We start from the raw sequence: 13895 nt of genomic DNA, 5'->3' as shown, positions 1-13895 counted from the left end.
AATCATTTGATAATTCTTCCGTTCACATATTTTGTCCTAGGCATCATACGAAATGTAAAAGGACTCACTCATTTTTTTTAAATTATTAAATTTCATTGATTTGCAAAATTCTAATCTTTTAAGAAAAGTAACATGAAAAAAAGAATCTACATGCGGTTCTACATGAAAAACTATTTATAACGTTTGACCCTAGGACAAGCCGTTTTCAAGATATATCCTATATTATCTATCTATCTATCTATATATAAGAATGGATTTCTGTCTGTCTGATTCTTATGGACTCGGAAACTACTGAACCCGTCAACATGAAAATTGCTATGTAGGGGTTTTTGGGGCCGGGGAAGGTTTTCGTGATAGTTTGAGACCCCTCCCCCTCTCTAAAGAGGGGCTGTCATACAAATGAAACACAAATTTCTGCATTACTCGAGAATTAATCAAGCAAATGAAACCAAATTTGGCATGTGGAGGTTTTGGGGTGCAATAAATGATTATATGGTGGTTGGATTATCAGACTTGGAAAATCACGCATATAGCAGGAATAACGGATCGAAATTGTTATGATTGATCAACGAAAATTTCTCATAGTCTGCAGTCAGAGCGGACCATGTATCATTTACCATGGCGAAATGGCTCTATATCATGTGCAGACAGAGTGGACCACGCGACAATCATTTGTATATTGAATTTAAACGATATCCAAGTGCCGAATTCAAACCAACAAAACATTTTCTTGAAGCTAATAGGTACCTTGTTGAAATGTGCTTGAACCCGTTAGTTTGAAATGTGCACATTCTGAGTATATTAAAAGATAAACTTGGTCCACTCCGACTAAACGGATCATTGAAAAATGCTGGTCCTCAGTGTGAATGATCGCAAAATGTACTATTTCAGAGTGCGATTTAGGCTGTAGCGAAGACAATGAATTCAAATTTAACGATTCTTGTCTCTTGACGAATATTGTCTAAGGTGATTGAAAATGGAAGGTTTATGCTTAACATATTTGCCGTGCACTCATATTCATGCCAGCAGTAGATGGCAGAGACTATTATGCTGAACGCAAACAAATGTGTATGCAGTTCCAAACTAAGAATCCCTCTCACTTTAATTTTCATAGCAGAATGGCACACTTCGACTCACAACTGTTAATTGATTGAGAAATATTTCGAAATTGTTCAGTCATAGTGATCCAACTCTTAAAAAATGCTTGATTTTGTTCAGTCAGAGTGGACCATATACATATAGACAACCAAATAATTGCGTTTTTTGGTATGATACTTGATGTTTTTTTACAACTATCATATGTCAAATTATGGCCAGAAAGTAGCTAACATTTCTGAGAACAATATTGAACGAAAAAATTAAATACTTTGAAAATTGCAGAGCATTAAACTTTATGTTCGTTTTTCTGGAAATCATAAAAATGTCACATGGTCCGGTCTGACTTAAAACCGACCATATATTCTGTATCAAACATTTATTCCATGTAACGGAAAAACATGTTATTTACAAGTGGATGCAAAATCTTGCACGAGAATTGTGTCTGAAAATAATTTGATATTAAAATGTCGAGTTTTGGTGGAAGTACTGAAATTTTATAGTAAAAAATAATTTCAAAAGGGTAGATTAGAAGATCAATCAATGAACAATTCTGCGATTGGACCCATGAACGTGCGCTTAGTAAGAAAACGTTATCAAAACGAAAAATAAATTTTGGGCGGGACGAAGTTTGCCGGGCCAGCTAGTTTTTTTTTATCAAATTGCGTATGTGGGTTATGTACAATTGGCGCCACTGCTATAACGGGTGTTAAATAAAAAATGAGAATTTTTTCAATACCTTTCAGTAACTCAAATAAAGAGCGTAAAATTTTCTTTCTCCATGAAAATTGCTCTTTGGGCTCCCTAGAAACAGTAGGCGTGTTTGGTTTTGATAGTTTGAATTTAGTTAAAGCAAAGATGGCGTCGAAACAGCACGTTCTCCGTGAACGCATTGTACGGTTCTACGAAACGCATTTCCAGCAAGGAAAAAAGTTCACGGTGGCAAATTTTAAGGAAGAAAATGTACCTGTCAGTACGGTATATCGTATCCTGGGTTCCCTGAACGTAGAGCGGAAGGTCAGAAGTGGTCGTTCGGTGACGATAATGACGAAGCAGAGGAAGACATCGTTAAAAAAGCTGTTTGACAAAAAGGACGCAACCAGCCTGCGTGACGCCGGTCGGAAATATGGCTGCTCCCACGTATTGATCCATCGGACCCTCAAGATGGAAGGAATCGTCTGCAGGAAGAAGACGAGGTCGCCGGAGTACACGGAGGAGCAGATTGAGACGGTTAAATCACAGTGTCGGTGGATGACCAAAAAATACCGCGGGACGTCTTTCGTTCTGGACGACGAAAGCTATTTTCCGCTGTCCAAAATGCATATTCAAGGAAATGATAATTACTACTCCAGCGACAAGTCATTCACACCGCCTGAAGTGGAATACAAGTTCAAGCACAAGTTTGAAAAAAAGGTTATGTTGTACATCGCCATTCCCGACCGGGGCATTTCAAAGCCTTGATTTAAGCCGAGCGGTCTGGCAATCAACCAACAAATCTATCGAGAAGAGTGCCTCGATAAAATCCTGCTGCCGTTCCTGAACGAGCATCACGCGGATGGGAAGTACGTCTTCTGGCCGGACAAGGCATTACGCCAAGAAGACGCTGGCGTATCTTGAGGAGAAAAAGATACCGTTTGTGCCGAAAGATCGTAACCCAACAAACTTGCCCCAGTGCCGCCCAATAGAGAATTTCTTTGGCTCACTCAGTGTATGTGTATGAAAACAATTGGAGGGCCAAGGACACGAAGCAACTGAGTACAAGAACCGGAATTGTATCCGGAAAATGGACGTAAGTGCCGTACAACGTTGTTGTGAGAGCATCGCGACAAAGTTGCGTCGAACAGCAGACCACGGCCCTTACTCAAACATTCACCGACATTTTTTTGAAGAAAATACATTATGTTATTAATAAAAAATACTGAAATCGTTGAAAAAAAAAATATTTTTTTTATATGTGATTGAAAAAATTCTCATTTTTTTATATGTGATTGAAAAAATTCTCATTTTTTATTTAACACCCGTCATATAGGACAGACAGGAAAGTGTTATTATGAACTTTTGAAACCGAGCGAAACTATCACTAGGGAATAGTATAGAGTTTGGTTGATACGATTGAATTGGCCACTGCGTGCAAAAACGGCCACAATACTAGCCGAGATGAAAAAAAAAAGGATTTTACGGCTACGGTTTTTTTGTACTCAATCTTCGTTCTTGCGTAGACAATGTGAGTTACTAAGTAATCTGTTGAGTTCCCCCTTAATTTATTCAGCGAAACAAGTTTCTCTCATAGCGATCGAGAAAAGATATCAAAACAAAAAGTACACTTTCCAGCTTTAAATGCCAGAACTTCTTCGATCCGCTTACCCAGTCATACGGTTAGAGCGCAGAAGCATTGAAGAAACAGCCGCAATGACAGCATGAAACAGTTTGTGGCAAATATTCAGAGCGCGCCCCCTTCCGATGGTTACAATCGATGCGCGTTTATTAGGCTTGCGTTTGTGTGCGCCACGGCGCTACAAACAAGCAAACAAATAAAAAAGATCTGTAAAATCAAAATCAACCACCGAGACGAGCGTCCTTGTACATGGTTTTTTTGTGAGGGAAATTATCCACACCGACTAACACAGTATTGCTCGCACACGCGCTTCCAGATAACTTTAGTACTCACGCTCGCTCGGTTCGACGCCGTCCAAAGAGATCCGCACGATCGCAGAAAACCTGCCTCCTACCCGCTGAATAATTAATGTCAGTATTCACATTGTTTTTTTTCTTTCTCTCTTTCAAATTTCGTGATTCAATTCCTTCGACGCGACAGAGATTAATTTGAATCGGCAGAAAGCGTCATCCACGCAATCACAGCAGCAGCAGCAGCAACCCGTATTCAATCCATCGAAACGTTTGGACATTTGGCTGGCGAACGCTATTCGGGGGTTAGAAAACAATACGGGCCAGGATTCAGTTGACCCGCTGGATAGCCCTACGCTGAAAGGGAGTTTCGCCGAGCCGCTATCTCTCCCACCCCATTTGGTGAGTATTCTTTTGTTTGTGTATAACGGTAATTGTGGATTTATCGGAGCTTTAACGGATGTTAGTAATTTTATTGATACGGTATAGGGCAGCGATCCCTACTAAAAAAAACCCAAGTTCCCGTGATATTTGTGAGAGGTCGTAGAGTACTCTTCAAGTTAATATCGGACTAGAATTCTTTCAGTTTCCATAGCAGATACAAAGACGTGATCAGGATAGTCATTTACAGTTGGAAGGAACATGCTTTTCTCTAAGATTTATTGTTTCCTTCCTTGTTTGTATTAGAGAGGCTTTAAACTTTACAGTTCATTCGCCTCTAAAGATTTATTGCCTATCCTCCACTTAGTATCTGTTCAGTAACGGATGGAGGTGAACTTTTAACTTAACAGTTCTGAATTCGTATCACCTACGATATTGTACAATTGTCGTGATGCTAATGCTAATGATACGGTTTAGAGCAGTCAAGTCCACAATAATTGATCTAAGATTATTCTTCTCCCTGCGGCCTAAAAAATTATCAACGATAGAATATTTCAGTCCAGGTGTTATGACATGATTTTTGAGTTGAAGGAAGGAAGGTATTGTATTATAGAGACTTTAAACTCTGAGAGTTCATTCGTCTCTTTGAGTTGAGGAAGGAAGGAAGGTATTGAATTAGAGAGACTTTAAACTCTGAGAGTTCATTCGTCTCTTTGAGTTGAGGTTAAGCTGGAAGAATTTCTCTTTCTAGGGTTCTGATACGATAGCGATTGATAATTTTGGTTTTTCATAATTTCAAAGAAGTATTCATGACATAATCATTTCGTCGATTTTTTTTCGATGTCATCTTAAGCGGTCCTTACACGATCAGTAGCATCGACATTATCAGTAATGGCAATACTAGCAAAGCACACTCCACTCGGCATCATCATTATTCTTCAACCCTACACAATCATTTTTATTGCTTCGAGGAATGCAGCAACTCTAGCCTTCATAGTCGTAAGAGAAATATACACATTTTCGAAATGAAAACTATCAATGAAAATCAATTTTATTGTATCAAATAAACATTCACATCAACAATTTGAAAGGTTTTCTGCAAACAATGAAAATATCTAGAACGAAAGTTGTTCTTAATAATGGTTTCTAATTATTATTTCAACAATTTGATCTGTTAATAGAATATATTGCGGTGATGGATGAAGAAGATTCAAAACAATATGTTATGAGCATTCGAAACCCATTTTGAAATTATTTTCATTGATATATTCACAATTTATATTTTCAATAGTAATCTAAATAGCTTATGCTTGATTCATTACCATTTAATACCTTCTTAGATGTCGACACCGTATCTCGCCCGTATGCTTCACCCATTCATTTGGGCAAAAGATGTCGACACTGCACCGTGGCTATCGCGAATTACCATTTTAAGTTTCGTGCTCCATCGTTGTGAAGCGAAAATGGGGTTTCAGGTAGAAGAAACAAACTTTTAAAATCAAAAAGTATAAATGAAAATCTTTTTTTTTTCGCAACAAATATGTTGCTCTATGTAATAGAGCAACAGGTTTTCTGTAAATGGTGAAAAAATCTTGAGCTAAAACTAATTCTGGTGGTAATTTTATTTTATACTAATGAGTTTTAGTAGGGATTTCAGAAACATTATAGAAAATTGATCAAGTAAGGTTCAGTGCTACGTGTTTTATGCATTCAAGTAACAGTAAATATAACTTTCATTCAAATTTTAAGAATTTTAAATTGCTTTGGGCCCACAAATTGGCTCACAAACATAGATTTTGACACAAAATGTCGCAAAGTAACCTAGACACCTCAAATGATAGTGTCCCTGCTCTACACTGCGTTTGACAACTATAGAACCACTCATTTTTACAGAGTGTCCAGAGATATGTAGGAAGTCGGTTGAATCGATGTATATAGTGTAGGCTATAATAGCTATCTTCATTTGAAAACTGGTCATTTGAACTTCGCTGTTATGTTCAGGCGCGAAACAATCAAAAAACTAAAATTCCAGTGTTTTATAACTATAGAACCAAATGGAAAAAATCTCACTCCTTTACAAATTTAACGTCAATTTCGCATGAATTACAATAAGTTTCCGAAAGCCTGGTTTAGGTAGCTTACCATCAACACAAATGAACAGTCAGAAGTGCAACGAAGTACTTCAGAATCATTTACTGAAGTTTTTACATCAAAAACAATGTGGTTATTGGGTTATTTGGTATCAATTCATAGAATCCGGAAAGTTATGGCACGATTTGATGAATGAGGGCTTCAGATTCTGGACTGGTCAGCTTGTTTACCAGATCAAAATTCTATCAAGAACTTATGAGGAGTGATCGTACGAATGGTAGGAGCAGTTTACAAGCAGTATGAGTGATTTGAAGAGCTTGGACGATCAGTATCCTCTGTAGAACGTGATATACACTACAACATGGCGCAACTTGGTCGAAACCACACCGAATGGGTTATTTCAACTGATTGAGAACTATAGATGTTATGAAACACTAGAATTTTAGTTTTTTGATTGTTTCGCGCCTGAACACAACAAAGTTCGAATGGCCAATCTTTTAAATGAAGATCTTCTTCTTCTTCTTTGTTTTTAAGAGGCTTTAAACTTTGCAGTTCATTCGCCTCTGTTAAATGAAGATAGTTATTATATCCTACACTATATACTTCGATTCAACCGTCTTCTTACATATCTCTGGAATCTCTGAAAAAATGAGTGGTTCTAAAGTTGTGAAACGCAGTGTATTACAGTAATGATGGAGCGAGATCAGAAAATCCGGATTTGCATCATTATTGTCCTTCATACCAATTTTGTCAACCTTACACGATCATTGTTATTGTCATTCTGATGAAGTAATGTCATTATTATTTATCGTGTAAGGGACCCTTTAGAGTATCAGCGAATTTCGGGTGCGTTTAACATTTATGGGCTGAGACTTATCATATAAAACAACTGACTTTTCCGCTGTGTGACAATTTTGTCATGACGATTTTGAACACTACAATAAGCTTCAGGACAGCAAAGTTATCTTGATTTTGTGTGAAAGAAGTCTTTATTCTCATAGCAATTTTTATTCTAAATTGTATCAGTATCAGTATAAGTTTTTGTAACGCAACTAGCCCATCAACATTGTTATGTACGAGAAGTACTTCGTTCGTTGAAACTTCACAATCAAAAAGGAAAGTTGATACATATTCCGCTCTTGCAATAAATATCATAAGCGAAACATAAAAACTGTTTCAGAATTTTAGTCGTTCTTTCGTGTAACGATTCGGATTCGGGCTCGAAATCAAGTTTGTTAGAATCCTCCATGTTTTGCCAAGACGGACAATGAAGTGTTTGCTGAATCTAATCCCGGAGCTAAATATTATTCTATATGACAAAAAAGAGTGCTAGTAATGGCAGGAGGAAGGTCTCCGTAGTCTAGATGGCTGCGTGCCTGTTCACTGAGCGAACTATCGTGGGTTCGATTAGTTGGCCTTTTTTTGAGGCTAGAGGCGAATGAACCTTGCGGTTTAAATACTTTATAATCAGCCATTCCATGCCAAAGCGGTACAGAGGTTCTCACATTGCAGTGAAAATTGGTTATTTTGTTCCTTATCACAAAATATTTGATCCGCTTTTTTTTTTATTTTGACGTAGGACTACGTCTTTCATTTCTATACCGGGGTGTAAAACCAAAGTTTCGAGAACGAAAGCGTTACGCTGGAGACCGAGATTTTGAGCGTTAATAGCTCTTAAACAACTGAACGAAATGGTATGATAAACAATTCATTTGAAAGATAAAATGTCTACGCGTCATATACTTGTTACTTTTTCATCCAAAAACTTGTTTCAATAGTCTTAAAATTGCTTTCAAAACAGGCTATTGAAATCACCAATCGGTATATAAGCGAGCGCCGCTCGTAAACCCATTCAGTTATGATTGAACAGCGATTGGAGCATGTTGTCGCTGTTGTTGTGAAGCTAATTTCGTTTATCATGAAAGCGCTGATGAACGGTGTCACCAAGAGCCTGTTTGTGCACCTAAGGCCAAAAGGGAATCCATCAGGAGGAGAGTGATGCCACGGTTCCGCTTGAAACATCGGAGCAGCCACCACACATACACACATACACGCGCGGAATTCTCGTTGCTATCATCGTTGCTGAAAAATAATCTGCCAGTTCCCCTGGGAATTGAAAAATACCTTCATGCGAAATAGTTTATTTTAATGTTTTCTATCCATATAACACTGCAACCAAATACATTTGGTTTTGTTATTTTTCAATCAATCGCAATTAACAGGAAAGCTTCTGAATATTTTTTTCCCCATCAGTGGAAATTTTCGTATCCAATATTGGATGCATAACATGAAAAACGGAAAATGTTTCACATCGCGAAAATCAAGTCATTTTCGAGCGATTATTTGCTTTCTACTCATATAATGCTGCGACCAAATACATTTCGTTTTTGATTTTTTCAATCAAGTGCGATCAACGTAAGACCACGTCTTTCGGCAATTTATTAGAGGTGCAATGAATCTTTAGGAATTCCCGCTCTACGCGCACTGACAAACAATGTTTACTCAACAATTTCTCAAACTAGAAATGGGTGTTGTGAGAAAGGATTAGCGAACGCGAAAACGACAAACGGGAGAAAGATACGTTTGGAGGTTGAAGGAAATTGGCAGAAAACTTCTTCATTCTATCAGTCAAATAATGTGATTCGTACCACTTCGTTTTACCAGAAAGAGTTTCTTAATGCTCAAAGGAGGAATTGAGTCCTCCGAGGAAATTACCCAGCGCAAATTAGAGTCGACTATCGATTGCGGCATTCGTACACAAATAATTTTATAATGCAGTTTCATCAAAGTAATTTATTCGGATATATTCACTACATCATGTCATATATTTCATATTCTTCATTATGAAATCCATATCCATGGCACCTATCGGTATCGAATTATCATCGACACCAAGAATTTCGCTAAATGCTCCTTTCAGTTCGGCCTGTAAAAAACTTTTCTGAACTCTAATCCATCAAATTTGGAGCCCTGAAAAGGGCCGTTGATTATATGCTAAGCTAATATAGCACGCTCTCCTCGGATACGATGGGCCAGCTGGATGTCCTTGGGCATGATGTGACGCGTTTTGCATGGATAACACACAAATTGGTATCTTCGAATAAGCCTCCTGCAGCGTCATAACTGCGGAACTTTGGAAGCGCAAGTCGGTTTTGAAGTCCTGAGCAATTCCACGAACCAAATGCTGCAAAGGTAGCTTGCGGATCAGCAATTCGGTCGACTTCTGATAGCGACGAATTTCATGCGAAGTTCCCGGTCGATAGCGATGTGGCTTCTCCACCTATCCTGCTACTGGTGCGCTTATCCGAGCTGACTTCGTGTGCCTTACCACCGAATGACTAACGAGCTGTCTGCGAAAGACTAACGAGCTCGAGTCCTCACGGTGCGAGAGTAGAGTAAGAAATGGACGAAAGCAAAGGAAGCGTCATTTTATAAACCATAAAAGTATAGAATCTAAATCCCACCCTTATTATATTCGTGAGTATACAGTAAGCTTATACAATAAAGAGGGTGGGGTTTACATTCGATTCTTTTATGTTTTATAAAATGACACTTCCCTTGCTTTCGTTCATTTCTTACTCTACTCTCGCACCGTGAGGACTCGTTTCATCGGGACTAAGCAGACAGCTCGTTAGTCCTTCGGTGGTAAGGCACCACGAAAGCAGCTCGGATAAGCGCACCAGCCGCAGGAAGCGTGAAGAAGCCACATCGCTATCGACCGGGAACTTCACATGAAATTCGTCGCTATCAGAAGTCGACCGAATTGCTGATCCGCAAGCTACCTTTGCAGCATTTGGTTCGTGGAATTGCTCAGGACTTCAAAACCGACTTGCGCTTCCAAAGTTCCGCGGCTATGACGCTGCAGGAGGCTTATTCGAAGATACCAATTTGTGTGCTATCCATGCAAAACGCGTCACATCATGCCCAAGGACATCCAGCTGGCCCATCGTATCCGAGGAGAGCGTGCTATATTAGCTTAGCATATAATCAACAGCCCTTTTCAGGGCTCCAAATTTGATGGATTAGAGTTCAGAAAAGTTTTTCACAGGCCGTACTGAAAGGAGCATTTAGCGAAAATCGTAGTGTCGATGATAATTCGATACCGATAGGTGCCATGGATATGAATTTCATAATGAAAAATATGAAATATATGACATGATGTAGTGAATATATCCCCATATCGAAGAAATCACTTTGATGAAACTGTTTACCGTTTGTCGTTTTTAATTGTTGGGAAAGGGCATTATTTCTGCTGACTAAATTCCAAGAAAAAATTCATTCCTTCTTTAAGCGTGATTCATTCTGCTTCGGATGAACGGAACAGTATGATAATTATTTCATACAAAAGATAAAATGTCCAAGAGTTATATGATTGCTATTTATTGAGTCGAAAAATTGTTTCAATAGCTTAATGATAGCTTCGAAAACAGGTTATTGAAATCATTCGTATCCGTATGTAGCGCGCCCACTTGGAAACCCATTAATCTTATTGGAATGTGAGATGGGGAAGCTCATACTTACGTCTATGCATTATGCTGTACACTACAGAATTTTTTTCTCCGTACTGATTAAGAAGCCGACCGAACTATCGGTCGACAAGTCAGTCTGCAGTCGGCGGGGGCCCTTAATTTCGTTTTTGCAGGCCGAACCGAAAAAATTTCAGTCGAGTTAACTCTTTTTTACAGTAATGCTTTTGAATCCGGACACTTTGCATTACATTCAATATCATACCACAGCCATAACATTTTTTTCATGTTGAATTTATGCGATTAATAGTTGCTAATATAGTTACTGATAGTTTCTTGATAGTTACTAATCAATCGCATTAATTCAACATGCAGAAAATGTTGTGGCTGCGGTATGGTATTAAATGTAACGCAAAGTGTCCGGATTCAAATACATTACTGTATACTTACTTCGATGTTATTCGTTTCTCTCTCAGGGTAAGCAACGAATATAATAAGGGTGGGGTTTAGATTCTATACTTTTATGGTTTATAAAATGACGCTTCCTTTGCTTTCGTTCATTTCTTACTCTACTCTCGCACCGTGACGACTCGTTTGTTTGGGACCAAGCAGATAGCTAGTTAGTCTTTCAGTGGTAAGGCACACGAAAGCAGCTCGGATAAGCGCACCAGCCGCAGGATAGGTGAAGAAGCCACATCGCTATCGACCGGGAACTTTGCGAGAAATTCATCGCTATCGGAAGTCGACCGAATTGCTAATCCGCAAGCTACCTTTGCAGCTTTTGGATCGTGGAATTGCTCAGGACTTCAAAACCGACTTGCGCTTCCAAAGTTCCGCTGTTATGACGCTGCAGGAGGCTTATTCGAAGATACAAATTTGTGTGCTATCCACGCAAAACGTGAAACGTGATGTGACGACATCATGCCCAAGGACATTCAGCTGGCCCGTCGAATCCAAGGAGAGGGTGCTATATTAGCTTAGCATATAATCAACGGCCCTTTTCAGGGCTCCAAATTTGATGGATTAGAGTTCAGAAAAGTTTTTTGCAGGCCAAACTGAAACGAGAATTTTCGTTTGGATGCCATACAGCATCGAGAAAATTCCGGAAAAATCTAATCGTTGCTGAAAAATAATCTGCCAGTTCCCTGGGAATTGAAGAATATATCCATGCGAAAGAGTTTATTTTAATGTTTTCTAATTATATGGCGAACACAGCGACCAAATACATTTGATTTCGTAATTTTTCAATCAAGCGTAATTAGCTGGAAAGCTTCTGAAGATTATTCTTTCCCATCAGTAGGATATTTTCGTATCCAATATTGGATGCATAACATGAAAAACGGAAAATGTTTCGTATCGCGAAAATTATATAATTTTCAATCGATTATTGCTCAGTCGCCGAAATTTTCATACTCAGAGAGTTCATTCTCCTCTAGTTTGCCTTCCAAATTGCCATCGTAAACCACACCTTCTCTCGATTCAATCACGCATGAAAAGCATACTGAAATGATATTCTGGTGGTGAAACCGATTCATTTTTCGTGAGGCGTCGTGCACAAATTACGTAACGCGATAAGGGGGGAGGGGGTAGATGTTGCGTTACTTTCTGTTTATTAGAGATAGGAAATTGCGTTACGAAAGGGGGGGGGGAGAGGTGGTTCAGAATTCGGATTTTTAGCGTTACGTAATTTGTGCACGACGCCTGAGGACATCGACAAGACAACATCGTTACTGAACGAGCTGAACGGCGAGGGATCGAGGGATTCATTACCTGGCCTGACCTGACCTGAAATGCAATCAGTTTGTTTTAACTGTGAGGGAGCGCAGAAAAGCCAATGCTGATACTCTCGTGACCAAGAGAGTATCAGCATCGAAATACGGTTCCTCGGGAAGACATAGAAGCAGCCGCCACACACACACACATACACGTGCGAAACTTTTTTCGTTTGCTGGTTATCGAGAGGAAACCTGGAAATAAATTATCGTTGCTGAAAAATAATCTGCCAGTTCCCCTTGGAATTGAAAATTACATTCAAGCGAGTTTATTTTAATGTTTTCTATCCATATAATACTGCGACCACATACATTTGGTTTTGTGATTTGTCAATCAAGTGCAGTTAGCAGGAAAGCTTCTGAAGATTATTCTTCAGAACAAGGTTTTTTGTATCCAATATTGGATGCATAAAACCTTGAGTCTCCAACGTAACACTCTCGTTTTTGAAGTCACCCAAATATTTATTTATTCATTCATTCAGGATGGATTTAGATTCAACTTCAAACAAATGATCTCTAAATCAACGATAGTCCTACGTCACCCTTGCGGTTATACCATAGATATAACCCACTTCCTGTTTTTTCATTAGGGTGGCCTCTTCAATGTTAGTACACTGGAGTCGCTTTTTACGCGGGGGATACGTGGCACGTAAACGAAAACCGCGTAAATCTCAAATTCCGCGTAAAAAATACCGCGTACATTCAAAATCCGCGTTAAAAACGCGTAAATTCCAAAATTCGCATAAAAACTTCGGAAATGTCAAAATTAGTGTGAAAATCTAATAAATAATGAATTATTAGTTTAAAATGAAACCCATATTCTAACAATTGATTAACTTTATTTGTTTACATGCTACAATCATGATATCTGTTTCTTCTTTTATTTCTCAGCTACTAATCAGTGATACAATACAAACTCATTTCGTGAAAAGTCACATCAATTAACACATTAAATTTTTACACGGTTGATACGTGCCGCGTTGAAAAAACCGCGTAAATTTCGAAATCCGCTTAAATATCGACTTAAATATATACCCCTCATATAACATTATTTTCACTGCTAGATTAAGGTCAAATCGTTTCATACATTTTTTCATGTAGAATTATGTGAGCGAAAAAGAAAGTCTCATGAGAGAGAGAAAGTCATGTAAGAGAGACAGTGAGAGAGATAGAGAGAGAGTGAGAGAGATAGAGAGAGAGTGAGAGAGATAGAGAGAGAGTGAGAGAGATAGAGAGAGAGTGAGAGAGAAAGGGAGGTAGATAGATAGAGAGAGAGTGAGAGAGATAGAGAGAGAGTGAGAGAGATAGAGAGAGAGTGAGAGAGATAGAGAGAGAGTGAGAGAGAAAGGGAGGTAGATAGATAGAGAGAGAGAGAAAGGGAGATAGAGAGAGAGAGAAAGGGAGATAGAGAGAGAGAGAGAAAGGGAGATAGAGAGAGAGAGAAAGGGAGATAGAGAGAGAGAGA

General features: G+C 38.7%; 1 protein-coding gene across 2 annotated transcripts in view; it reads left to right on the top strand.

The window, feature by feature from the left end:
- Nucleotides 1-13895, top strand: part of LOC129768204 (putative uncharacterized protein DDB_G0282129) — a 57630-nt gene that overhangs the window by 11561 nt on the left and 32174 nt on the right. For both annotated transcript variants that reach the window (XM_055769697.1, XM_055769687.1), the window contains one exon: nucleotides 3911-4122. Coding sequence is in view for 1 of the 2 variants with exons in the window: in XM_055769687.1 (XP_055625662.1) it covers nucleotides 3911-4122 (212 nt within the window). In the remaining variant the exon portion in view is untranslated. The remainder of the gene's footprint in view (nucleotides 1-3910; nucleotides 4123-13895) is intronic.

The sequence above is a fragment of the Toxorhynchites rutilus genome, chromosome 1 (genome assembly GCF_029784135.1).
Source record: "Toxorhynchites rutilus septentrionalis strain SRP chromosome 1, ASM2978413v1, whole genome shotgun sequence".
Lineage (NCBI taxonomy): Eukaryota > Metazoa > Arthropoda > Insecta > Diptera > Culicidae > Toxorhynchites > Toxorhynchites rutilus.
Note: the sequence above shows the minus strand (reverse complement) of the source record. Positions and strands in the feature narration are given on the sequence as shown.